General features: G+C 38.9%; 1 protein-coding gene across 1 annotated transcript in view; it reads right to left on the bottom strand.

Annotated features, from left to right (window-relative positions):
* Positions 1-21,456, bottom strand: part of mrc1a (mannose receptor, C type 1a) — a 116,535-nt gene extending 95,079 nt beyond the window's left edge. The window contains exons 1-3 of the mRNA XM_079441669.1: positions 21,351-21,456; positions 1,988-2,389; positions 640-813 (exon numbers count right to left, since the gene is read on the bottom strand). Coding sequence (XP_079297795.1) covers positions 640-813; positions 1,988-2,389; positions 21,351-21,423 — 649 coding nt within the window. The 5' untranslated portion in view covers positions 21,424-21,456. The remainder of the gene's footprint in view (positions 1-639; positions 814-1,987; positions 2,390-21,350) is intronic.
* Positions 21,457-27,525: the final 6,069 nt, after the last annotated feature.

Here is a 27,525-nt window from a genome sequence, read left to right as displayed (position 1 = left end):
ACCACAGTAACAGAAGGGATTAAAAAATCTGATATTATATTTAAAAATAGATCTAATAGATCTGACATTTGTTCTGTGCATTATATTTTTTTCAGTCACTTCATTGTTGCAACAACTACAACTTTTTGTAGGTTTTCGTGTTCTTAATACATTTAAGTAAATATACTATTAAATGTTCCTTGTGTGTTCAATTCACTAAATCTAGATTATTAATATTTTTAATGTTTACTTTGCTGCAAACAATTTGTATGTACTTTGTAACAACAGCTGTTCTATCCAGATCACGTCTTTTTCATGGAGGCCTTTTTAATGTTGAGATATATATTGAATATCAATGCATTATAATGTAATACCTAATACTAATGCCTAATAATGCATTATCAATACAGAATTCATATAAAGTGTTACCATTTTGATTTACAAATATAGCTTCATAACATGTCAACTACATTTTTATCAGATAAAAATATAAAATAAAATATTCTGAATGCAGTGCAATCCTGTGCACAATGATGTACACAGTGCCAGTAGTGGTTGATAAATAATAAATAGTTAAAAATAAAGTTAGTTTTATAAAGATTTTTAAAAGTTTTATAAAATAAAGTTAAAAATAGATTTTTGTGTGGTGTGTTGTCTTACTTTTATTTGGGCAGAATCCCCACTTTTTATCTGTGTCGTAGTCTGTCTCTGTGGAACACCATAGCTGACCATCTGCCCTGCCCTCCACAATGCATTCGGCATACCACTTGTCATCAAATTTAAACGGGAACTGGCATGGTTTTCCAAATGAATTTCCACCTATTGTATATAACGCTACAGAACATCAAACAATTACATTAGACAATAGTGAGGGAATTAAATAAATATTTGATCTTAACAACTTAAATTAATGCAATACTTTGAGCTAAGGTCATTCACCCACAAATTGTTTATAATGCTATGCTGTAAATGCCCCATTTTGGGTGGAAACAGAAATATTCTTTTTGTTTTTAGCTTTAAATGCAAATGAAGAAAAAATTAATACTCCCCACCACATTTTCTAGAAGAGGTATTTCTAGCTCATGCCTCAGATACTTTGGCAAACAACAAAACAGGACAACCAATATTGCTGCTGTTGTAATGTATGCATGTATGAACTGGAGTCAGACCTGAATAAGGAGTGACTATGGCAGAAATAACATGCATCGGGACATTTCTGGATGGTTATTTGAAGAATTTATGTAACTGTAATCATTTTTCAGCGATGGATTGGGAGTTATTTTATGCAAGTTATGCAGTGATGGACTGGGAGTTATGAAAACAAAACAAACTAAATTAATTAAATTAAAGGTATCATGACATGACTTTTTTATTACTATTATTTTAATGTTACTTGAGGTTTACTTATAATAATAATTATAAATAATAAAGTTAATAAGGACAATCCAACGCTCTCCATTGACTTTGTATTGCGGGAAGCTGCCTTCTTGTCACTTCTGACTTATAACAAAAAACAGAACAATGCCTAAAAGCTGCTATGTGACAAGGTGTACAGCAAACAAGCTAAAAAAACCAAACAAAAAACAGAACTGCGTTCTTTGCAACGGAGAGCATTGGATTGCACCACCCCACCCGGTGTGGACGTGGCCTAAATGCGCTCTGTCTCTATTGGATCTAAAATGAGCCGTTTTCTGAGGGTTATTACATGAATGCTTTTTTTTTTTTTTTTTTGCTGATGAGGACATTTTAAGTTATGAAACTTGCAGGATGTATTATGCATACAAATACCCCCTCTGTATCAAAAGATCAAGGAAAATGTGGTTTCTCATGTCATGACCATTTAAAAACAAATGCACAATAGGTCCCCCTTAACTTATGCTAACATCATATGTGGAAATTCATAAGAGAAATATTAAATATGAATTAAACATATCTTCTAAATTTAATTATGATAAGGTCTTAATAGTTTTTCAGATTTCCTATCTATTATATGGACTTTTGTTTATACCTTGATATCCATGAGAACACAAATCTTCTTTGGTCCCATAAATCTGCCAGTGACTCCAAAGACCTGTTCCCTTATACAACATCATATTTGGCTCATTTCGATTTCCATAATTCAGGTGAAGTGGCTGTCCCTTTAAGCCAAACAAGGTCTCATTCTTACATTCCCAAGTTTGTAGAGGACTGAGTTCATTGCAGGGCAGAAGGATAATTTTGACCCAATCTTTGATGTTCTGGGCCCCCAAGCAGAGTTTAAAAGAGAGGCTGATAATTCGTGAAGAAGAAATCCATCGAAAACGCTGAGCCTCAGAAGATACATCGCATGGTGCTGTCTGTACTACAGAAGCACTCACAGCATTCACACATTTGTTGTGGTCCTCATTGTAGATAAGGAAGGAGCTGGTGTCTGGATGTACAGAAAATTATATCAGATGCTATAAATGGCAACACATTCCATACACATTCCATAATTTGGTGCTACATCACTTAGTCATTTATCTAAACAATCAGGGAAAAAAAGCAACACAAACACTTGACACTTTTCTTACTAAATGCAGTTTGACTTATTATTCAAAACAAAATTAATAAAACATTTTGTAAATTGCAATGCTACAAAATAAAATGAACATCAAATTAGAATGTGTAATTAAGAATGATATAAAGTCATATGAAAAAGTTAGGACACCCTATTGAATGCCATAGTTTTATATTAGGCCATTATAAATATTATCTGATCCTTAGCAGGGATTAAAATTTGGAAAATAAAACCTCAGATGAACAACAAGACATGACATATCATGTCATTATTTATTAAAAAAAATAAAGCCAAAATGGAAAATGCGTGTGTGACAAAGTTAGGACACCCTTACTGTTTTAATTAATTTACTAATTTAAATTAATTACTGGAATTAAGATGGTAAGTAGAAGTCATTTACATTTACATTTAGTCATTTAGCAGACACTTTTATTCAAAGCGACTTACAAATGAGGGCAATGGAAGCAAGCAAAATCAACAAAAAAGCAATGATATGCAAGTGTAATAAGTCTGTACACATATCAAGGTTTTTTAAATTATATAATAAAAAAGAAAACAGAATAGAAAAAGAATAGAGCAAGCTAGTGTTAGAGGCCTTTTTTTTTTTTTGCTTTTGTTAATTGTATAATAAATAAAAAGAAAACAGATAGAATACAAAAAGATTAGAAAAGCTAGTGTTCGTTTTTTTTTTTTTTCTTTTTTTCTTTTCCTTATCTTTTTAAAGAAACCAAACAGCAAACAAATAGAGTGCAAGTCTAAAAGGGACAAGTTTTTTTTTTTAAGAATGTTTGTTTACTTCCGGGAGCACCGCTGGAATTTTCCCGCACGCTCTTTCTGACCAATCGAAAAGCAGTTTAGGGAATGCGTTCAAAGACACATCTAGCCAACAAGTGAAGCGGATGTTGTCACGTGACTGAATTTTGGTTCGTTTCAGCTGGTTCGGACCGGAGCAAACAGTGTGGTGTGAAAAGGAACCAAAACGTCTAAAAATAGCTACAATGTATAATTTTTTGCCTTTGGTCCGGACCAAATAAACCGAACTACAGATGTGAAAGCACCCTAAGATCCAGTGATCAGAACCATCATCTAGTCCCACAATCCAGACTCAAACGTAGAGGGGATCGAGTTTTCTCAGTGGTTGGGCCGCAGTTATGGAATAGTCTCCCTTTAGAGATCTGACTCGCACCTTCTCTGTCCACTTTCAAATCTCTCCTAAAAACATATCTGTTTTGTTTTTGCTTAGTTTTTACGGGTTTATATTTTGTCTCTCTTTTGTTTTTAATATATATTTACTTATTTTATAGGGCAATACCCTGTTCAATTGTGTAGTTGTGATGATCTTTATATTCTTTTATGATTTTTGAATCTCTGTGCAGCACTTTGGTCAGCTGGTGGCTGTTTTATATGTGCCATATAAATAAAATGATGTTTTATTAACAAAGTTCGTGAGGAGCACGTCAGATACTTAGCCTAAATAAACACAAGTGGTACGCAATCAAGTCACGGACATAAATACAGCTGACATACGTCCACTCATTTGACGGTCTATCAGCATTCGGTCCACACCTTTTGCTATTACATCACAGACTCAGCTTCTCCCGTCCAAACCACGAGACCTATGCTGGGAATCTTTTCGGATCCTCCGGCCAATCCGCCGGCCCCAGGATCGGTCTTTCTCCACCAGACACGGCCGCTGCTCTTTGCTCAACCAGCTACACGCTCTCCTCCACCGGCGTCTTAAGCCCGATTCTGACGGTAATTGTTTCTCAGGGGGACGTAAGTGATTTTCACCACATACAGGGGGTAGTTGGTGATTTAATTGCCGTCCGAATCCAAGACGCCTGTGTTTTTCTCTCACCACCTCCGTAAAAATCCCCGGCCGAATTATCTACGCTTTTTGACAAACACCAAGGTTGTGTGGTAATTTAATTGCCTTCCGAATCCACATCTCTGAGTTTACGAGAAGAAATCGATTCAAATTCAGCGTTTAACCCCTTTTTGAACACTCCCGAACACCGTACGTCTGTTGTACTTTGGTGTAATTTGCATAAATATTTATTCTGAAATGCTGGAAAGTATTCAAAAGAATAATACTTCATAACTGCTCCACCACAGTGAGTGAACGCAGAAAGAGAAGAAAAGCACGTAAACATTCGAAGTGGGTCTTTATTATGGCAGTGGCAAGTATGCAATACAATTTTAAAATGTGTATCATAAACGGATATATATCGCGTATAATTATATACAACCATAGGACGTATCCCTATTCTAAACAGGAGATTAAATAATCAAATAATAAATAGGATTATACATTATAAAATATGCTTGGAATAATAAGAATATATTTTACATAATAATAAAAATAAATTCTTTCTATTTACAGCACACAATCATGTGACTGGCCACGTGAGCAGCGCATTCGCAGGATCACTGAAATCACTCCTCCACTGTGAATAAATTGCCGTCGAATCCATGAGTTTTATCACTGAGAGGTGATATGTAAAGTAATCTTTACAGACGTCCATATGAGAAACAATTACCGTCCGAACCTGGCTTTATACCTCAGATCGGAATGTAGATCGTATTCAAGCCTGAGGCAAACACTGATTAATTCCGACACACCGTCCTCGCGGAAGGTAAACAAGCAGATTTACACAATCTTCCATCACCCCGCAAACCTCACTCCTAAATTCACTCCAGCCGCCAATAGATCGAGGAAAGCCCGAAATCGCCTCGCAGACACCACCATCGTCCCGCTAAAGACCCAGCTCTCCGCAAGCGTCGGGTCTCTGCCGCAGGCCTTTAACGAGCCTGAGCCCCGCCCCAGTTCTCACCGCAGCAAAGCCTCACTTGCTTCCTGCTTCGGCTCAGCCTTCACCGCGTTTCTACCGGCCGCAGCATCTCATGCAGCCGGGCCTCTAGCTTCTGTTTCCAGATGCTAGCGCGAGGCAGCCTCCGCTAGCGGCGCAACCACCAGTGTTGCCAAATAAGTCCCCGGGATGAGTTGGGAACCACTGGTCTATATGCCACCGTGCGATCTTATCCTCGTTCGGCTAAAACATCCATACAAATGTCCACCTAATCTCTAACATTTGTCCATTTCTTTACGACAGAAACGCAGCATCAGTCGTAAATTATTTTACCTAGCTCGTCTTCTACCACGATGGGGTCCAGCCTGCTCCCTAGGGTCGCAGGGCTCTTGGACTTGGTGGTGCCTAGGATGGCAGAGTCCACTGGGGGAGGTGGAGATTTTTCACGTTTGGCTCCTGGGCTCCGGAGTAGACTTCCTGGTGGCGTTCGGGGATCGGACGCATTCTCTCTGTTTGGATCTGGATTGGGGACGCATCTCTTTGGCCAAGCATTCACGTGATGCATTTTGTAGTCTTGTACTGCAGTTATATCTGATCAAATGTACATTATCATTATTCCTTAGCTTGGGTTGAACAAATAATTTTTGCTTGCATGGAACAGCAGCTACGCTAATTATGTCTCTATTTGTTTCTCTGTTTCTACCACGGGATTAACATCCTCTCTCCCAATAGTAGGACATTGATCATGCAATCCATGATAAATCATGGGTCTTAGCACCTGGCTGGCAAAAGTCGACATCACCTCAGCTTCCAAGCCATACCCATCCATTCGGCGAGGCTTACCCGTCCGACACAGCGAGTATTGATCTCCTGTCAGATGCCGGCGAGAGCCTCCCGGCTGAGCTAACCTTGCCTTTTTCTGTCCGACTACCAGCAAAGCTTATCTGTCCGATGCATGAGTATTGATCTCCCGTCGGACGCCGTTTTCATTTTAGCCTTTGTCGGGTTTCTGAGATGCTCAGAGCTCACCATCTCCTCTAAATTCGATCCGGACACCAACCCCATTATCTCAGACCTAAGAGTTCTCTATAGCGAAACCGTTTCATAGAGGAGAGGAGAGAGAGAGAGTAAAAAAAAAAAATATATATATATATATATATATATATATATATATATATATATATATATATATATATATAAATAAAATTGGTGCGAGCCTTCCAGCCTTTCTTAACTTACCTTTTCAAGTCTCACGCTTGGCGAGGCTCAGCCTTCTGACACCGTGAATCTTCGCATCTTGTCAAACACCAGCCAGAGCCTCCCAGCCAGACAACTTACCTTTTCCACCCTGCGGCCGGAGAGTCTTACCCATCCAGGCTGCGAGCTTCCATCTCCAGTCAGATGACGGCAAGTGCCTCCCGGCCACCCAACTTTACCTTTCTGTCTTTACCTGTCCGTCACAGTGAGTCTTGATTTCCCGACGGACGCCGGCGAGAGCCTCCCGGCCAGACAACCTTACCTTTTCAAGTCTCACGCTTGGCGACGCTTACCCGTCCGAGACAGTGAGTATCATGCTCCCACTGGACGCCGGCAAGAGCCTCCCCAGCCAGACAACTCTCCTTTTCCATATCACGGCCGGCGAGACTTACCCATCCAGACTGCGAGTTTCATCTCCAGTCGGATGCTAGGCAAGAGCCTCCCGACCACACAACCTGATCTTTTCCGTCTTTACCTGTCCGTCACAGCGAGTCTTGATCTCCCGACGGACGCCGGCGAGAGCCTCCCGGCCAGACAACCTTACCTTTTCTAGTCTCACGCCTAGCAAGGCCTAGCCATCTGACACAGCGAGCATTGAGCTCCCGTCAGACGCCGGCGACAGCCCCCTAGCCAGACAAGCTAACCTTTTCCATCCTACGGCCGGCGAAACTTACCCATCCATGCTGTGAGTGCCAGTCTCCAGACAGATGTCGGCGAGGTCTCCCGACCACACAAACTCTACCTTTCTGTCTTCACTTGTCCGACTCAGCGAGCCAGATCTCCTGACGGACGCCGGTGAGAGCTATCCCGGCCAGACAACCTTACCTTTTCAAGTCCCACGCTCAGCAGGCTTACCCGTCCCACACCGTGAGTATTGTGCCCCCGTCGGGCGTCGGCGAGAGCCTCCCAGCCAAGACAGACTTTAATTTTCCGTCCGCTCAAGCCACAATATCAAACCCTCGTCGAAAGCCACACATCCGGTCGGTCAAGAAATTAGCTTTCAGTCCATCACCGGCGAGGCTTAAACATGAGTATTGATCTCCCATCGGATGTCGCGAAAGCCTCCCGGCCGGACAACCTCACCTTTTCCTCCTACGTCAGCGCCGCTGGCCCATCAAATGGGTGAGCAAGCCCACCAGTTTGATGTCGGCTAAGCGTCCCGACCTAACTTTACCTTTCCGTCTTTACCTGTTCGACACAGTGAGTCTTGATCTCCCGTCGGACGCCCGTCGGACAACCTCACCTTTTCAAGTCCAGCTGGAGATGCTTACCCGTCCGACACAGTGGGTATTGTGCTCCCGTCGGGCGTCGGCGAGAGTATCACAGCCAGACAACTTACCGCTTCATCCTACGGTCGGCAAGACCGACTCGTTAGACTCAGTGAGTATTGGCCTCCCGTAGAGCGTCGGCGTCGGTCTTGGCCACCCACCTAATTTTCCGTCCGACGGGCGACGAGGCCTAGCTTTCAAGGGTCTCGTCCGCCTGCCGAACACCGTCCAACTGTCTCTTCTAGCCTCACACCTTTTCCCCCTGCCTGGCGAGGCTTACCCGTTCGATGCTCTGTGAGTCTCAATCTCCCATCGGATGCTGCGAGAGCCCTCCCAGTTCCGGGTTTTCTCTTCTCCCTACTCGTCGGCGAGGCTACCCGTCTGACATCGTAGTCTTGATCTCGTGTCAGTCGTTGACGCTGGTCTCCTATGCTTGACGCCCGCAAGTGAGGCTCATCCATTCGATGTCGTGAGTCTTGATCTCCCGTCGGATGTCACGAGAGCGTCCTTGCCGGGCGTCCCAAACTCTTTTTATCTGCCAAGCCGATGGGACCCACTTGTCCGACATTGGAGTATTGAGCTCAAGCCGGAGGCTTCATGGGCCCCCTCGGCCAGACAACCGCCCTCTGTCCTCTGATTAGCAGGGGCTGACAGCCAGTAGAGCCCGTACACCGACTCTGTGAACTATCCCACTGCAGGCAACTCGGGTCCTCCTGGTCAGGGCCTTAACCAGCTGCTCCTCCATCGGCGGGCAGGGCTCACCCGTCCCAACGTGATGAGCACACCGTTGAGCTTCGGTTGAGCCCTCCCCGACCGGTCGCCCTAAACCACGCAGTTCACACCAGCGACCGGTGGGGCCTAACCATGCATGCCAATACGCTCCCTCAGAGCTCATAGGCTCCCCCGGCCCTGGCCACTCCTCGTAACTAGCTCCCGCCAGATCTCTAGTGCGTATTTTGGGGGGGGATCTGTCTGGCAGCTGTCCTACACCCATTGCTTTTTGGGGGATACTCTGGGTTCGGGCCATTCCCGAGCTCAGAGCCCTTCCCCAGGACAGCACGCCAACTACGTATTACCATCCTCACCTTCAGCTCGTTCCTACCCCAGCACGGGGAGGAGCACTCGGGGGCAACGTTCTGGGTCTGGGCTAAATCCCGAGTTCAGTCCCCTCTCCCCACATAACATTTACTCAGTCGGGGTGGTGGAGGGATGCTGAATGACTAGAGATGAAGGTAAGACTGCTTTGATTATTTATAGGGGTTCGCTCTCATGCTGGTTGGATAGATGGTGTGATTACTGATGATGAATTGGCCATGTTAATTATCTGTGTGTGCTCTTTCCAAAATTTGTTAATAAAACATATCGTGGCCAGCCTAAGGCACACCTGTGCAATAATCATGCTGTCTAATCAGCATCTTGATATGCCACACCTCTGAGGTGGATGGATTATCTCGGCAAAGGATAAGTGCTCACTAACACAGATTTAGACAGATTTCTGAACAATATTTTAGAGAAATAGGCCTTTTGTGTACATAGAAAAAGTCTTAGATCTTTGAGTTCAGCTCATAAAAAATGGGGGCAAAAACAAAAGTGTTGCGTTTATAATTTTGTCCAGTGTATTATATAAACAATTACAATTAATATAATGTAAATATAATAAGTACAATATAAATATAATAAGTAGCTGCAAAAGTCGGGCAAATTTGCCTCTAAAATATTTTGACTGTAAACCGCTTTAATTTGGAGCGAGAGATATGGGGGAGTGGCTTCATTGCATCAAATATATGTCACTTTGCTCACAGCTGATCTGGGTTTTCAATCTCTAACCCAGAATAAAACCTGCTCTAGAGCAGGGTGGGCGTGTAACGCAAGTTACCATGGTGACCATGAAAAAACCCAACCCACCTTTTTGAGCCCGAAAACTCAGTTTGCTCAAACTAAATGTGACCTTACCTGGGTAAAAACTGAAACCGGCTTTGTGCTACAGGCCACAGTACTCTCACCGTCAGCATTGGTGCCCCTCAAGCTCCTGAAATTTGCAGCTGGCTGTCTGGTGCAGTCACAACAACCTGGATCTCAACATGCTCAAAACAGTGGAAATGATCCTGAACTTCAGGAGAAACCCCCCTGCACTCCCCCCACTCATCATCATGAACAGCACTGTAACAACAGTGGAGTCATTCAGGTTCCTGGGCACCACCATCTCTCAGGGCCTGAAGTGGGACACACACATAGACTCCATTGCTAAAAAGGCCCAGCAGAGGTTGTACTTCCTTCGCCAACTGGAAATTCAACCTGCCACAGGAGCAGGTTCTACTTGGCCATCATTTAGTCTGTCCTGTGTTCATCCATAGCTGTCTGGTTTGGTTCAGCTACCAAATCAGACATCAAGAGACTACAACGGACAGTCAGGACCGCTGAGAGGATTATCAGTGCCCCTATGCCCAACCTCCAAGAACTTTACATTTCCAGAGTGAGGAAAAGGCTAAGAAAATCACCTTGGACCCCACACACCCAGCCCACTCTCTCTTCCAACTGTTGCCTTCTGGTGGGCTCTACAAAGAACCGACCACATATGAAAGAGACTTGTTCCCATATCATTTTTACTATATGGAATGCAAAACTTTGAAGCTCAATATCTCAAAACTGTTGAAAATACAAATAGGACGTTATAATTCCAAGGTGGTGGAATTGAGCTGGTTTGTTATAGAGTGTTGATTTGCAGACCAGATGTGGTGGGCCAACCTGTGCCAGAAAGTCCACGGCCACAATTTAGTCCAAGTCTTCCCCTGGATTTAATCAAGATAAACAACATCGACATACAGGAGTTGTGCCTTAGTTGTTTGTGCACTCATGTGTCCAATGTGCAGATGTTGTCACACACCAGGCCTTGACAGTAAGGACTACCCGATGGCCTGGAGCCAATGCAAAATCATGCAGAAATGATATGTGAATACAGTGACGTCAATAGGGTATGTGTCAAACGTCACCTGACCAAACCCTGAAAACAAGTCACATCGCATCCACTTGTCGAAGAAAGTGTTACCAGCCATATGATATCTATGGACTTTTAAGATAATCAGCTAACCTAGCAAGTTGTTTTTTTTTTATTGTTGCCATTTTATTTAATTTTAATATTGAGTGAAAATAATTGAAAAAATATATTAATCCCATATGTGATGGACACTGGTTATGATTATCTTTTGTATCTCCATTGAAGGCATCTTGAGTAAAACAGCTCCATGTTTAAAGCAAATACAACACACTTGAACCAGAAGTGATGAGACCTGTTTTACAGAATTATTAGGCCAAAAGGAAACATCTGTTTTCAAGACATTAGTAAATTATATTTTCTTTTGGCCTAAAACACAACAACAAATGTGATGTTTTGCACATTTTGTTGTCAGTTTCCAGGGAAAGCATACAATTCCAGAGCCTTTTTCATTGGAACCAGCAATTACCACAAGCAAACCTTCGATGCTCATGATAGAAGTCAACAGCACATGTCGGCACCGATAGTCTCGTGGGCAGCATGCCAACATACAGCGCAGTCCTGAATTTGAATTTGAATCCCGGCTTGTGGACCCTTCCCAACTTGTGCCCCCTCCCTCTTTGCTTTCCTTCTTCCAACTTTCTGCCAGTCTTTAAAATAAAAATAAAAAGTCAATAGCACATAGCGTGCATGGTGGCTAAACAGTGATTTTGATTGTTTCCATTGTCCTCATTTGTAAGTCGCTTTGGATAAAAGCATCTGCTAAATTACTAAATGTAAATGTAAACAAGCTGTAGATAACCCTTCATATGGCCCACTAACATATTAATGAATCATTGAGTACTATAAGGCATTGTTTGGTTTAACCATTCATGTCAACACTTGCAGATCTACAAAGGAGGAAGTATAAGAAATAAAATTATTTGTTCTAACAGGCTGACAAACTTTTTTCAGAAATTAAATGTATAATTTATTAGTATATGACTAATAGGAATAGGTCAGAATGTTTAATTTTCAGTAATATGTTGGCATTATTACTTTGGTTGCTCAGCTAAAGTGAGATTTCCATGACTGAATCAATCAAATACCCCTAGCTGGATCCAACAATTAATTTTAAATTTAATCTTAATACTATAAATTACCTTACGATTAATGTGTTACTAGATGCACTTTTTTAGAAACTTTCCTCCTGTTTATGCTGATTAGAATATTACCTTGTCTGCAGGTATAAAACAGAAAGGCGGTTTTAACCCATTTAATCATTAGTCACCATAAAAAGGTTTTCATTTATAAAGTTCTAAAACCCTTACTGATTGATGTTTTAGTGCACTTCTGCAAATATGGAAACAATAAAGGGTCTCAATTAAATATGTGCAGTTTCACATAATTAGAGCAAATTGTCACATGACCAAAGCAGTTTATTTCCTGTTTGCACCTTAAAGGGATCATATGATGCGATTTCACGTTGTCCTTTCTCTGTGGAGTGTTACAAGCTGTTTGTGCATACTGTAGATGAGAACCCTAAAGTTGCAAAGACTAAAGTCTCAAACCCAAAGAGATATTCTTTATAAAAGTTAAGACTCGTCCACGCCCCCCTAGAACGGCTCATTCAAACATGTCTACATCATGATGTGGAAATATTTGCGTAATGCCACCCAAATGTTCGCGCAAAGAAAGAAGGCGTGGTTTGATGCTGTGTGTTTCTATGCGAAAGCAAAAGCACTTTATTTGGCCTTCCGAAAGTAGACGCAATTAGGAATCATTGGTTAAGATTTGTTTACAACACAACAGCACAACCCAAATGTTCGAATTTGTGCAATGGATTTTATGGATGACAGTTTAGTGAACCTAGTAGAGTACAAGGCTGGCTGTGCACAAAGGCTATTTCTAAAAAAAAAAGGGTCAATTCCGACTTTGCTATGACAATCTGGCGCTTCTGAATCAGCGACTGCAAGTATGTTTAGTTCCAGTATTTGCTACTGGCTGTTCAAATGCAGAGTTTTGCGTGTAACGCGTCGTGTGTGAGGGGAACAGGGTCATATCGCAGCCCGTCAAAAATGGTTTTAACCATGGCTTGTGTTCTACGAATACATACGAGCATCTTCACTGTGTCTGAAACTTGACTCTGTTCACCTTTCGGGCTTGAACTGATGGTAAAACTAACTTGAAAGCTGAAGCTCACGATTATGGTAAGGGGCGTTACATTTCTGATGCGTGCTTGTGGTGTTTGGCCAATCACAATGCACTGGGTCAGTTGGCCAATCAGAGCAGACTGTACTTGTTTGAAGGAGGGGCTTTGTAGAAAACGACGTGTTTGATAGTGGGGGGGGGGGGGGGGGGGCATAGAGGAACTACAATAATGTATAGCATTTGAAAAATAATGTGTTTTCTGAACATTAAAGCATGTCAACATATTCTGTTACACCAAATAAAACAAAATAATGATCTTTAAAATAACATCTTATGACCCCTTTAAGAAGATGATGGCTGCATCAAAGCTCCAAAACGAAAAAAACCAAAAGCTAGTAAAGTATGTAAACATAAAAATATGACAAAGATTTTTGGTACACATAATCTTTAAGGTGTCTAGTATTAATATATGAATGCACATATATTCAGTTTTGTTGAGTGTGGTCATAGAATGAGTAAACATCTAGATGGTCACAACTTCACTTGTTGGTGAACTTAGGTATACAATATAAATCCAGTTGCAGTGTTGGGCAAGCTACTTGGAAAATGTAGTGAGTTAAGCTAACAGTTACTCTTCATTAAATGAAGCTTCACTACACTGAAGCTATCCTCCTGGGAAATGTAGCAGGCTAAGCTACAGCAACATGGCAAAAGTAGTTTACTACATCAAAGCTATTTTAAAAAAATTTAATTTTTATATTGAACCAACGTCATACCAAGCCAATGCTCTCTCAGTGATCAATAAAACTGTCAGTCAAGCAGATAGACAGGCATAATAGTTCAGGTTATTTGTTTATTCAACAACTGTTCCAAACCAATTTGGCAACAAAAAATAGTATCATGTACAGGGCCGGATTTACCTCATAGGCAAAATAAATGTTTTGCTCTCGGCCGGAAACCTCCTACAAAACTGATACTTTTTAGGAAATTGAACAAATAAAACAAACAAACAAACAAACAAAAACACTGTATTTTAATTAATAATAAACAGTGTTGTCAAATTTGGTATTGTGGCTTTATTGTATACAGATACATTGGTTGCACTTTATTTTACAGTATGTGTACTTATATGTACAGTGTACTTACCCAAGAAAGTACTGATAATATAAGGTAACTACATGGGGTAGGGTTAGGTTTAGGGGTAGCTTCAGTTACTACCTAATTATTTTAATTACTACAACAAATACATAGTATGAGGAACAGGACTTTAAAATAAATTGCTACCGATACATTTATATAAATAGTAACACTTCACAATTAGGTTCATGCGTTAAAGGTGCAGTGTGTAGATTGTAGTGGCATCTAGTGGTTGAGGTTGCGAATTGCATCCAACGGCTCAGTCCCCTGCTCACCCTTCCCTTTAGAGAAGCTACAGTGGTCTATACAGGGCTAAGATGCCGTCGTCTGAGACCGCGGAGAGCAATGAGGTTTCTTTACAAAGGTAAATTTAGGAATTATTCTTACTTAATTATTCAATAATCCGATGTCATTGCAAATATTACTGTTACTTGTTCATCGTGTCAATGTCTTATCGCAAGAATAACATAGTTATGAAACGCGCTCTGTAGAGCAGTTTGTCCGTTAAGGGCTACTGTAGAAACATGGTGGCGACTTCCATGTAAGGGGACCCGCAGTATATGTAGATATATATTGCTCATTCTAAGGTAATAAAAACATAACGGTTCCTCATTCCAGACCGTCCATTCAAGAGCTCCCCCCAGAGCCCGCTCCTCCAGAACGCCCCCCTCAGGTGGACTTTCCCAAGAAAATTCTTTTTTTGGGGGGGTATATAGTCATTGCCTGTTCCCTCAATAATGTGTTTAATTACCCACTATAATCCTAGCTAAAATTAACATTAGCACTGGACAAAATATTTAGTATTGCCCTTTGTGCCTAACCAAGAAAAAAATATTTATAAAATATGGAATAAATGTGATAAAGCATTAAATTTACCTTTCTCATACATGTTGACACATTATTACAACACTAATTTTATGTTTTAAAACAAATTATAAAAACAAACTTTGTATTTCTTGAAAATGTTTGCTTCAATTAATGTTTTGCAAGATAGAACCTTATAATTACAAGCTGAAAATTACTTTTAAGAATTAGAAGGTTGGTCATTGTATCTAAAATATTTTAATTTAATAGATTGGGCTCTGTTGTTAATTGCAGCCTTTAATGTTTTAGTAATGTGCTCTAATAGGGCTCCCTATCAGCTGAGATAGATTTTTTATCCTTAAGAAAATTGTAATTATAATTGAGTTTATTTAAAGGCAGAGACACAAATTGTTCAGTAAACCACTTTTATTAAAAAAAAAATGTTGTATGTATTGTAATTATGTTATTAAAATACTATAAACATTTTTTAAAAATGAGTGTGAATACATTTTTGTGTTTAAGATTTACTGTGCAATGGGTATTTTAAATTAAAAAGATAGGTGTGGTGTAAATATGGTTGAATAATGGCTTTTTGTGTATCAGCCCACATAAGGGCCGTCAGCCCTTTACAGAACTCAGACATATAAGGTCCATATATCAGCCACGTCTGTTTTTATTATTTGGCTCACTCTGGGTTGGGTTATGACACTGTTTTGGTTCAGTTCTGGCTAAAAAGATATGGACCAGTTTTGGGCCGGCGAACACAAACTAATTTGGGCCACACTTTTGCTGTTGATTTGGGCCAGATCTGCACCAAAGGAAATTTGCTGACTGGGAAGTGTTTTATGATTGTTTTGTATTCCAAGCCTCTGTCCCTATAAAAATCAGTTTCAAATATTCCCTGTCAGTGTTTATACAGTATATGATGTTATGATTAACGTTACAGCTGCATTGATGTGTTTTGCAATTTGCTCGCATTAAAATGAATTTTAACCATATACTATTGGATAGACATACTGTAAGCTCATCATTTTCACTGGATAAGCAATGCAACATTTGAAAAATAATTAAAGCTCTCTGACAAAAGTTATGGAGCTAAATTACATAATAATGTTTATCTCTTAGTCTCTAGTCTAGACTATAACTATAAAGCTGCACAAAATGGAATTACTCGAATACAAGCATCTTGAATCCATACAGTACTGTACTTGGTTATATTGCACCAAGTACATTGACATGTCAGTGACGTCTATGGTGGGTGCATTAGCATATATATACACTAAAATGTGTGACTTTAAGGTTTTGAAAATATGGTTAACCTATGGTAGTCAATTTTGTTCATATCTTTGCTGATAATTGTGCTTTTCCTGTTTGTGTCCCTTGAAAAGGTAATGAGTCCAGAAATTCTCAGAAAATAGAAATGGAGGCTGAACTTGCCGATTGTGGATGGCAGTGATGTGAATGATGGAGCATCTACCCAGAAAAGGTTACACATTTTATTGAAACCAAAACTAACATCTGCAATATACATGTAAACAAATAAACTACCGTTTTTAGTTTATTTTCTCCAGGCCAAAACGATGCCCTCATTAGTTATGAATGTCCACTATTTATTTAATTGATGCTAAATAGCAAATGAAATTGTAACCTTAGTTGTGAACTCTGTCATTGAACACTTGGGTTACTGTAGTATAATTATTCATGCCTGTAGAGGCATGTTATTTGCATGGGCATGTAGGCTGTGCTTTGTTGTTGTTCTGCCTTGTCCTTAAGAAGGTGGAGCTCAGATCAAGTGGTATCTGGGAATATTTTACAACTACAATTTATAATTTTTACATAATTAGTATTATACAGTCTTTTAAATAATCTTTACCAACTATGTTTTAATACTCAAAATATACACTAATCACAAAAAGTTAGCACTTTAGGGATCATGCCACATTTTTTGTTGTGGTATACCCACCACTGTTGTTTGCTTTTTTTTCAATAAATTGTTTGAGTTGAAGAAATTACCACTGCATGCTTCTTAAATGCCCTACTTTTATATAATATCACTGTAGCGTGAACTTTTAAGCTGAAAGTCAAATATCCTTAACTTTTTGTGAATAGTGTATTTGTCATCTTATATGTAGTTAATACGTATAGTATATACGCTTTAAGACATACTCACAGTTCTAACTTAAAAGCAAAATTAAACTGGTACAGTGTTGGATTTTAGGACTTAAGCAGATTAAATGTACAGGTCCTTCTAAAAAAATTAGCATATTGTGATAAAGTTCATTATTTTCTGTAATGTACTGATAAACATTAGACTTTCATATATTTTAGATTCATTACAACACAACTGAAGTAGTTCAAGCCTTTTATTGTTTTAATATTGATGATTTTGGCATACAGCTCATGAAAACCCAAAATTCCTATCTCAAAAAATTAGCATATTTCATCCGACCAATAATGGCCATTATGTTCATTTATGCACTCAATACTTGGTCGGGAATCCTTTTGCAGAAATGACTGCTTCAATGCGGCGTGGCATGGAGGCAATCAGCCTGTGGCACTGCTGAGGTGTTATGGAGGCCCAGGATGCTTCGATAGCGGCCTTAAGCTCATCCAGAGTGTTGGGTCTTGCGTCTCTCAACTTTCTCTTCACAATATCCCACAGATTCTCTATGGGGTTCAGGTCAGGAGAGTTGGCAGGCCAATTGAGCACAGTAATACCATAATACCATGGTCAGTAAACCATTTACCAGTGGTTTTGGCACTGTGAGCAGGTGCCAGGTCGTGCTGAAAAATGAAATCTTCATCTCCATAAAGCTTTTCAGCAGATGGAAGCATGAAGTGCTCCAAAATCCTGATAGCTAGCTGCATTGACCCTGCCCTTGATAAAACACAGTGGACCAACACCAGCAGCTGACATGGCACCCCAGACCAATGACTGTGGGTACTTGACACTGGACTTCAGGCATTTTAGCATTTCCCTCTCCCCAGTCTTCCTCCAGACTCTGGCACCTTGATTTCCGAATGACATGCAAAAATTGCTTTCATCCGAAAAAAGTACTTTGGACCACTGAGCAACAGTCCAGTGCTGCTTCTCTGTAGCCCAGGTCAGGTGCTTCTGCCGCTGTTTCTGGTTCAAAAGTGGCTTGACCTGGGGAATGCGGCACCTGTAGCCCATTTCCTGCACACGCCTGTACACGGTGGCTCTGGATGTTTCTACTCCAGACTCAGTCCACTGCTTCCGCAGGTCCCCCAAGGTCTGGAATCGGTCCTTCTCCACAATCTTCCTCAGGGTCCGGTCACCTCTTCTCGTTGTGCTGCGTTTTCTGCCACACTTTTTCCTTCCCACAGACTTCCCACTGAGGTGCCTTGATACAGCACTCTGGGAACAGCCTATTCGTTCAGAAATTTCTTTCCGTGTCTTACCCTCTTGCTTGAGGGTGTCAATGATGGCCTTCTGGACAGCAGTCAGGTCGGCAGTCTTACCCATGATTGCGGTTTTGAGTAATGAACCAGGCTGGGAGTTTTTAAAAGCCTCATGAATCTTTTGCAGGTGTTTAGAGTTAATTAGTTGATTCAGATGATTAGGTTAATAGCTCGTTTAGAGAACCTTTTCATGATATGCTAATTTTTTGAGATAGGAATTTTGGGTTTTCATGAGCTGTATGCCAAAATCATCAATATTAAAACAATAAAAGGCTTGAACTACTTCAGTTGTGTTGTAATGAATCTAAAATATATGAAAGTCTAATGTTTATCAGTACATTACAGAAAATAATGAACTTTATCACAATATGCTATTTTTTTGAGAAGGACCTGTATATATTTTAACACCATATTGACTAAAATCAAGTTTATTTTACTGTAACGCCCAACACTACCAAAGTTAAAAATTGCTTTTAAATGTTGAGCACTTCTTGAAATACATAGGGTTCAGACAATTAGATTTTTAATATGATACATTTAAGTGTAAACGTAATTCTGGGCCTAGTAAATCAATTTATTGTAATTATATTGTAAAAACCTAACTTTTACTAATTTCTTACAGATGCAGTGATCCAGAAATTTCTTCACTGGAGGCCTCTTGGGGATGGCAATAAACCAAAAACTAACCAAGCTGTGGGAATACAAAACTGTAGACCTTTAGTTGAACCACTATAATTGGTGGATGTTCTGTTTCTTATGCCTGTTCAGAGTTTTGATCAATTATATATGTAATTGTTTCTTATTTTTTTCTTTTTGATTGTACAGCTCAATAAGATTGCTTAATTTGTTAAAGATTGTTCTATTTAAATAAAGACTGTTTAAATAGATGTTACTTTTTGTAGCTTATTGCACCATTTATCATTTTAGGCTTAAGGCATGAAATGTGCAATGCACTGCAACTTTGTAGATACATACAAACTATATTAAAATATAATTTTAAAGATCAAAGTTCACATATTAAAAGATCAAATATATGAAACCATATATTTCATAATTAAAAGATTGTCATTTATAAGTGAGAAGTCACATATATATGTAAATATTTTTACATATATGTAAAGACCGCAAGGCACTGCAGAGGGTGGTGAAAACCGCTCAACGCATCACAGGGACACCACTTCCTGCCATTGAGGACGTCCAGAGAAAATGCTGTTTACGTCGATCTCGCGGCATTCTTAAGGACTCTTCTCACCCTGACCATAGACTGTTTAACTTACTGCCCTCTGGGAGGCGCTTCAGGAGCCTCTGAACAAGGACAAGCAGACTCAGGAACAGCTTTTTCCCTACAGCTGTTTCCCTACTAAACTCTGCCCAATGATACCCCCTCACACACCACTATAAACTCTTCACCCCTCCCCATCATTAAATCGATTAAAAAAAAAACAAAAAAAAAACCAAAAACAATCTACACACTGAGTACTATGTACTGGAAATTTTTACGGAGTGTCTATTTACACTAAGTGCAAATAGCCCATCTTGTTGGCAAAGGCTATTTACACTAACTCCGTCCACTAACATGTGATTGGGTTAGTCAACAATTAAAAAATAACTTCGTTTAATATCAGTTTCAGTGGCGTAGATAGTAAGGCACATGATTTTTGACGCGATCGACCCTAGTTCGAGCTTTTGCCAAAAAATATTCTCCCTTTTCAAATCTCATATCGCATCAGAAAGGCATTTATTTTAAATCAAAAACTTGAAAATAATGTATCGGGTAGGTGTAGGGAGGGCTTTATTGTCCCAATAAGGTGGCATCCATTTAATAAATTTGAATTAAAATTATAATTTACACTCAGTACGTTATTATTGCGTACTGTTTTATAATGTACTACAATACTGAGGTGCAGATAATTGCCACTATTTGCAATAAGTAGTATAAATAGCAGAAAATCTTGCTGTTTTAACAGTGTAAATAGAATCTATAGCTATTTGCACTTAGTGTAAATAGCATATCGTTAAAAAATACTGCTATTTTCACTTGGTGTAAATAGAATCCATCGCTATTTGCATTTAGTGTAAATAGCATCTGTCACTAAAAAAATATGCTATTTGCACTTGGTGTAAATAGCATCTAATTGCTATTTACACCGAGTGTAAATAGCATCTATCGCTATTTACACAGTGCAAATAGCCGCTGCCAAATTTTTATTTCTATGCACTTTCAATGTTCATTGCACTAGTGTTTATATATCTTAATGTATAGCTTATTCATATCCATTTGTGATTATATTCATAGTTTTTGCTCATAGTGTACATACATTTACTGCACAATCCATCTGTATAGTATGTTCATATCACCCATCTGTATATCATACTGATAGTATTTAAAAAAAATTGTAAATTATGTCCATAGTACTACTGCCTTCTCTGTATATTCTGTACATATGTAACATATTGTAGGCACTGTATATCCTGTACCTCTGCTTATTGCACTTCTGGTTAGATGCTAACTGCATTTCGTTGCCCTGTACCTTACATGTGCAATGACAATAAAGTTGAATCTAATCTAATCTAATAATTTGCTATGCATATATGTCTAATTTGTATATAACAATTAAAAAATACATATATCTCACATATATTATTAATTATATACATTCCATATGGAAATAAATGTATTATATTATATTAACATATATTTTTTATGGGGTAGACTTATATGTCATTATATGAAATTGTCCCATTTTCCAATAGGATGCATATATGAATAGGGCATATATAAAACATGTATTGCATATATGGATATTTTGTATATGCACATATATTACATTTCCGTATGGGATTTTACCACAACAGAATAAAGTAATTTTACATTAGATGAAATAACGACTAATATAAATGTATGCAAATAGCATGTGAAGTTGCTGAACAAGGACACAACAAAATAATTAGTATATCAATGCAACTAGGCAATTGCCATTGCCAATAAGCATGTTAAATCAGTGACATACCTGTTTGAACTGAAGGCTGTAAAGCACCATATAAAGAGAGCAAAAAAAACAAACAAATGTCACATTTCTTCATGTTTGTCCTTGAAATTTTATTCCAAGCATAGAAAACCCAGTCTGTGTTTGAAGTGCATGAAGCTTATATACACCTTTCTCCAAATCTTATGCATCCTGTCATGTGGTTTGGGGAGTGTGGGGGGGGGGGGGGTGGCCAAGTGAACATCAGGCACAGGACACACATGATGATAAATCATGAACAGTATCAACTTAATATTTCAGTGTGTTCTTATTTTATGAGAATAATTTTATAAAAAAGTATATATTTTTGTAACATCTCCTTAGTCCTATTTGGCAGGATTACATCTGTTACACAAATATACATTTTGGATATACATTTAGTGTTAAGTATGCACACGCTTGACAGATGGAGTAGGACTGAATTTCCAGTCCAGCAACTACATGATGCAGAGAAAATATAAAGATATATAAAGTTTATACAGTATATATTTGTCCTGCATTTTCAGATGTAACTGCAACAACTTTGTGGAACAATTACATTTTCATTTTACATTACATCACAACTTTATTTGATTATAGTTCAACAACTATAGTTTAAGCCTGGATAATCTAGAAGTGCAACTTTGATGGAACCACTCAACAGCAAGAAAAAAAAATGATAGATGTTAATCTGCGTATGATTTGTCTATCTGGCAAGAATAAGTAGTCAAAGCACTTGTTTGAGTGCTAGAGCAAGGAAGTGAGCAAGCGGTGAAATCCAAGGTGCAGTGTTTAGTTATTTCATAATTAAAGTGGCAGTCTCCAAGTGGTCACACATTTCTCTTGTATTTGATTGTATCTTTTGTGGATTGGCAAGGACAAACCTGGCATGCACACGAGTGTTATATACAGGTGTGTTACTGATTTGTGAGTTGTGCCTTCCCTTCCAGTCAGCTCTGGGAATTGTACAATTGATGTTGAAAGGTTGCCTATTAAAGAGAGAAAAAGAACACACACATAAAGAAAATGGATGCCTGTTATTTTTTTCTAAACTGTGAAAATGCTGATTTGGAAGGATGGAGACACAATGGCAATTCTAGAGAAAATGATTCTCAGCAAGAAGGAAATGAGAGGTACAAGCTTCAGAGGCCTGAACTTTAGTCACAGGGAAATCCTGTTTCCTGTGGACAGTAAGAAAGGATCGAGTCCTATGAAGAGCAATCCCTGAAATTGCACAAAACATTAGAAAAAAAGGAAATGAAAGACAAGGTGAAAAAAAATATCTAATATGACATGTGAGAGTGGCACATTTTTGGGGTTTTTATTAAACTATGGGTACTTTGGAGGTTTAAAAATAATAATAATACCAGGTTTAAACACTCTTGACACTCTCATTAGCTTAATTTGTCCACTAACAATGTTCAACAGTGTACATACTCATACAAAAGAAGAATTCAGAATTCTTACTGTTATTTTTGTCACATCTCAGATTTTGTATGTACATACATAGCAATTTATTTATCCTAAATGCACACAAACTAAAATTTAAAACATTTAACTATCTCTCTCCCACCCTCTCCCTCTCTCAATCTAGATCAGGGATGGGCAATTTTTATAGTGATGAGGGCCAGCATTTTTTTCTCCTTTATATCAAGGGGCCAGATTACTAATCCACGTTCACACACCTTTACATCTTCTAACTCAATTGCCTTTTTATTGAAGGAAATTAAAGTATAAATGTCATTTGTTTTTCAGTATTTTATTAACTATAAAACTTGTGCAGTTATGCTAAATTCAGAAGGGAAACTTTGTTGTCAGTTGACAGCAATATTTCCCCAAAAAGCCAATGTAAACATCTCAGTTGCATTGTCTGTAAATTTGCAACAAACAAATGTACAGAGGTCGTATTTTTTATTAGTGGCCTACAGATGTTAATCCCGTGGCAGAAACAGAGAAACAAATAGAGACATAATTAGCGTAGCTGCTGTTCCATCTACGGGGAAGTCGTGGCCTTAGACTTCATCTAAGCAAAAAAAAAAAAAAAAATGAAAGAATAAAGAAATAATAATAATGTACATTTGATCAGATATAACTGCAGTACAAGATTATAAGATGCATTATGTGAATGCTTGGCTAAAGAGATGTGTCTTTAATATAGATTTAAACAGATAGAGTGTGTCTGAACCCTGAACGTTATCAGGAAGGCTATTCCAGAGTTTGGGAGCCAAATGTGAAAAAGCTCTACCTCCTGTAGTGGACTTTGCTATCCTAGGTACTACCAAAAGTCCAGAGTTGTGCGACCTCAGGGAGCGGGTTGGATTGTAGCGTGGTAGAAGACAAGTTTGGTACGCAGGAGCTAAACCATTTAGGGCCTTATGGGCAAGTAATAATATTTTGTAAATGATACAGAACTGAATAGGTAGCCAGTGCAGAGACTGTAAAATTGGGGTAATATGATCATATTTTCTTGACCTGGTAAGAACTCTAGCCGCTGCATTTTGGACTATCTGTAGCTTGTTTATTGAAGATGCAGGACAACCAGCTAGCAGTGCATTACAATAGTCCAGTCTAGAGGGCATGAATGCATGAGCTAGATTTTCTGCATCATAAACAGGTAGCATCTTTAGAAGCTTGGCAATGTTTATAAGATGGAAGAATGCTGTTTTTGTAACATGGGAGATATGATTTTCAAAGGACAAGTTGCTATCTAATATAACACCCATATTTTTGACTTTAGAGGATGTAACAATGCATCCGTCTAGTTGCAAATTGTAATCCAAGAGATTCTGTGTAATGTTTTTTGGTCCAATAAGTAATATTTCTGTCTTATCTGAATTTAATAGGAGGAAATTATTGGTCATCCAATCTTTTACATTGTTTACACAATCTATTAGCTTAGATAGTTTAGAAGTTTCATCTGGTCTTGTTGAGATATACAGTTGAGTATCATCAGCATAACAATGAAAACTAATCCCGCATTTTCTAATAATATTACCAAGAGGCAACATGTATATTGAAAATAGCAGAGGACCTAGGACAGATCCTTGTGGTACTCCATACTTTACTGGTGATAATTGAGATGACTCCCCATTTAAATGAACAAAGTGGTAGTGATCGGACAGGTAGGATCTAAACCATCTTAAAGCCTGCCCTTGAATACCAGTATAGTTTTGTAATCGATCTATGAGTATGTCATGGTCTATAGTGTCGAACACAGCACTAAGATCAAGTAATACTAGCAATGAGATGCAGCCTTGGTCTGAAGCAAGAAGCAAGTCATTTGTAATTTTAACAAGTGCAGTTTCTGTACTATGGTGAGGCCTGAAACCTGACTGAAATTCTTCATAGAGATATTTTTTTTTGCAAGAAGGAGCACAACTGAGCAGACACAACTTTTTCTAAAACTTCAGACATAAACGGAAGATTTGAAATGGGTCTGTAATTTGCCAGTTCATTAGAATCTAGTTGTGGTTTCTTAATAAGAGGCTTAATAACCTCCAGCTTGAATGGTTTTGGGACGTGACCTAAAGATAACGATGAGTTTATAATATTGAGAAGTGGTTCTTCTGCTACAGGTAACAACTCTTTCAGTAGTTCAGTGGGTACAGGATCTAATAAATAATGTTGTTGGTTTAGATGCACTGATAAGTTTATTTAGCTCTTCCTGTCTTATAGTTGTAAAGCACTGCAGTTTTTCTTTGAGTGCGATGAATGAAGCTGAAATACTAGACGCAGTAGAATCTACATTTGATATTGTATTTCTGATGTTATCTATTTTATTAGTAAAGAAATTAATAAAGTCATTACTATTAAACTGTGAGGGAATATTTAGATCGGATGGCATCTGTTTATTTGTTAATCTAGCCACTGTGCTAAATAAAAACGGATATGCTCTGCCCTGGCAGCTTTTAGAGTCTGTCTATAGCTCGACATACTGTTTTTCCACGCAATTCTAAAAACTTCCAAGTTAGTTTTTCTCCATTTGCGCTCAAGATTACGAGTTTCTTTCTTGAGAGAATTGGTATAACTGTTGTACCATGGCGGAGTACGTTTTTCTCTAAGCTTTTTCAATTTGAGGGGGGCAACACCTTCTAATGTATTAGAGAAGATAGTGCCCATGTTGCTAGTCATTTCGTCTAGTTCATGTGTATTTATGGGTACACAGAGCAGTTGAGATAAATCAGGCAGGTTATTTGTGAATCTGTCTTTGGTGGCTGGAACAATAGTTCTGCCCGGACGATAACGTGGAGCCATATAAGTAATATGCAGCATGCACGATACAAGGAAATGATCAATAACATCATCACTTTGAGGTACGATATCTATATCGTTAAGATCAATTCCATGCAATATAATTAAATCTACCGTATGATTAAAACGATGAATGGGCCCGGTGACGTTTTGCTTGACTCCAAAAGAGTTTATTAGGTCAGTAAACGCAAGTCCTAACGCATCATTTGTATTATCAACGTGAATGTTAAAAATCTCCGAAAATTAGCACTTTATCAACATTAACTAATAGATTTGAGAGGAAATCTGCAAATTCTTTTAGGAAATATGTATATGGCCCTGGCGGTCTATACAAAGTAGCCAGAGCAAGAGATAGGAGAGATTTATTTTGCATATCTAACAGTGTAACATTAAGCAGAAGTATTTCGAATGAGTTAAACCTCCTGTATCCTGTTTTCTGAGTAACATTGAGAATATCATTATATATTGTTGCCACACCGCCGCCACGACCAGTCTGACGGGGCTCATGTTTATAACAGTAGCTTGGTGGAGTAGACTCATTTATACCAAAATATTCATTTGGTTTAAGCCAGGTTTCAGTCAGGCAGAGTACATCAAAAATATTATCTGTGATAATTTCATTTACAATAACTGCTTTGGGTGTGAGTGATCTAATATTTACGAGCCCAAGCTTTAAAAATAGTTTTTGTTCATTTATTTTGCGTTTTTCTGGTTTAATCACGATCAGATTTTTTCTAGATCCTGCATTAAATTAATATTTTGACCTCGCTATTCGGGGAACAGACACAGTCTGTATAGATTGGACAACGCAAGTACTTCTATTTTTTAAGTAGGTAGAACAAAAGTCATCATAGCAATTTTTTGAGAATTGGCTTACTAGTCAGATGGAGAGTAGCGTCCTGGAGATGTTGTCCGACAGGAGTTCCGCTCCGACTCTGCTGGGGTGCAGGCCATCAGTACGGAAAAGCCTAGGATGCTCCCAGAAAAGATTCCAATTATTAACAAAGAGCAGTTTCTGTTCTTTACATCATGACAATAACCATTCGTTTAAAGCAAAAAGTCTACTGAACCTTTCGTGTCCTCGTCGATACGTGGGAAGCGGTCCTGACACGATGATCGTCGTCGCGGGCGATGTGCTGCGTATCGTGTCGACCAGGCTCCTGAAGTCCCTCTTCAGTGTCTCCGTCTGCCGCAGCTTGGTGTCGTTAACCCCTGCGTGCAGCACGACAGAATGCACCGAATGCAGCTCGAATGTGTCCTCACCTACACTCAAAAGGTAGACACAAATCCGCCATAAGTAACAGTGAAACAATGGTAATGTGTGTGAATAGAGTTTAGCAATCTAAGCGAGATTAGTGGCAGCCACGCTGCCGACTCTAACGTGCTATAAGCTAATAGCAGACTCGAGAAATCAAAATGAAACTAGTGATAACAAGGCGCTCTGATTGGTCTTGTTTTAGAATATTATAGGGGATATATTCACACGTTATAGAATGGAAAATGATAGTGTATAAAATTGTTTTTAAGATAGAAAATAGACAAATAGTTAACTCAATGGAGCTCAAACTCAAAACACACAGTCACAAATCAGCGCATGCGTATCAAAAAATGCAGTAGACCCAGTCTTATTGAAAATTCAAATTCATTCTCTGTCAGCAGATTTCACGTTCGGAACTGCAGAAATATAGCGGTTTCCCCAGTAACCACATTTCACAAAGCAGCAGCGCCTGACTTTGAAATGTTCAGTGGTCATATTTATTCAGTGAAATCACAGCCTTTTGAAGTTTAACATCAACATATTAATCTACATAGCAATTCTTGTATTTCCATCCCCAAATTTAAGACCACTTAAAATTAAGACTTTTTGTACCAAGAGTTTTCATGGCCTTAAATTTAAACAATTAAACTAAAGACTTTTTAAGGACCAGCA

The sequence above is a fragment of the Barbus barbus genome (assembly GCF_936440315.1).
Source record: "Barbus barbus genome assembly, chromosome: 2".
Taxonomy (NCBI): Eukaryota; Metazoa; Chordata; class Actinopteri; order Cypriniformes; family Cyprinidae; genus Barbus; species Barbus barbus.
The sequence above is the reverse complement of the archived record's forward strand: the minus strand, read 5'-3'. Positions and strand labels throughout refer to the sequence as shown.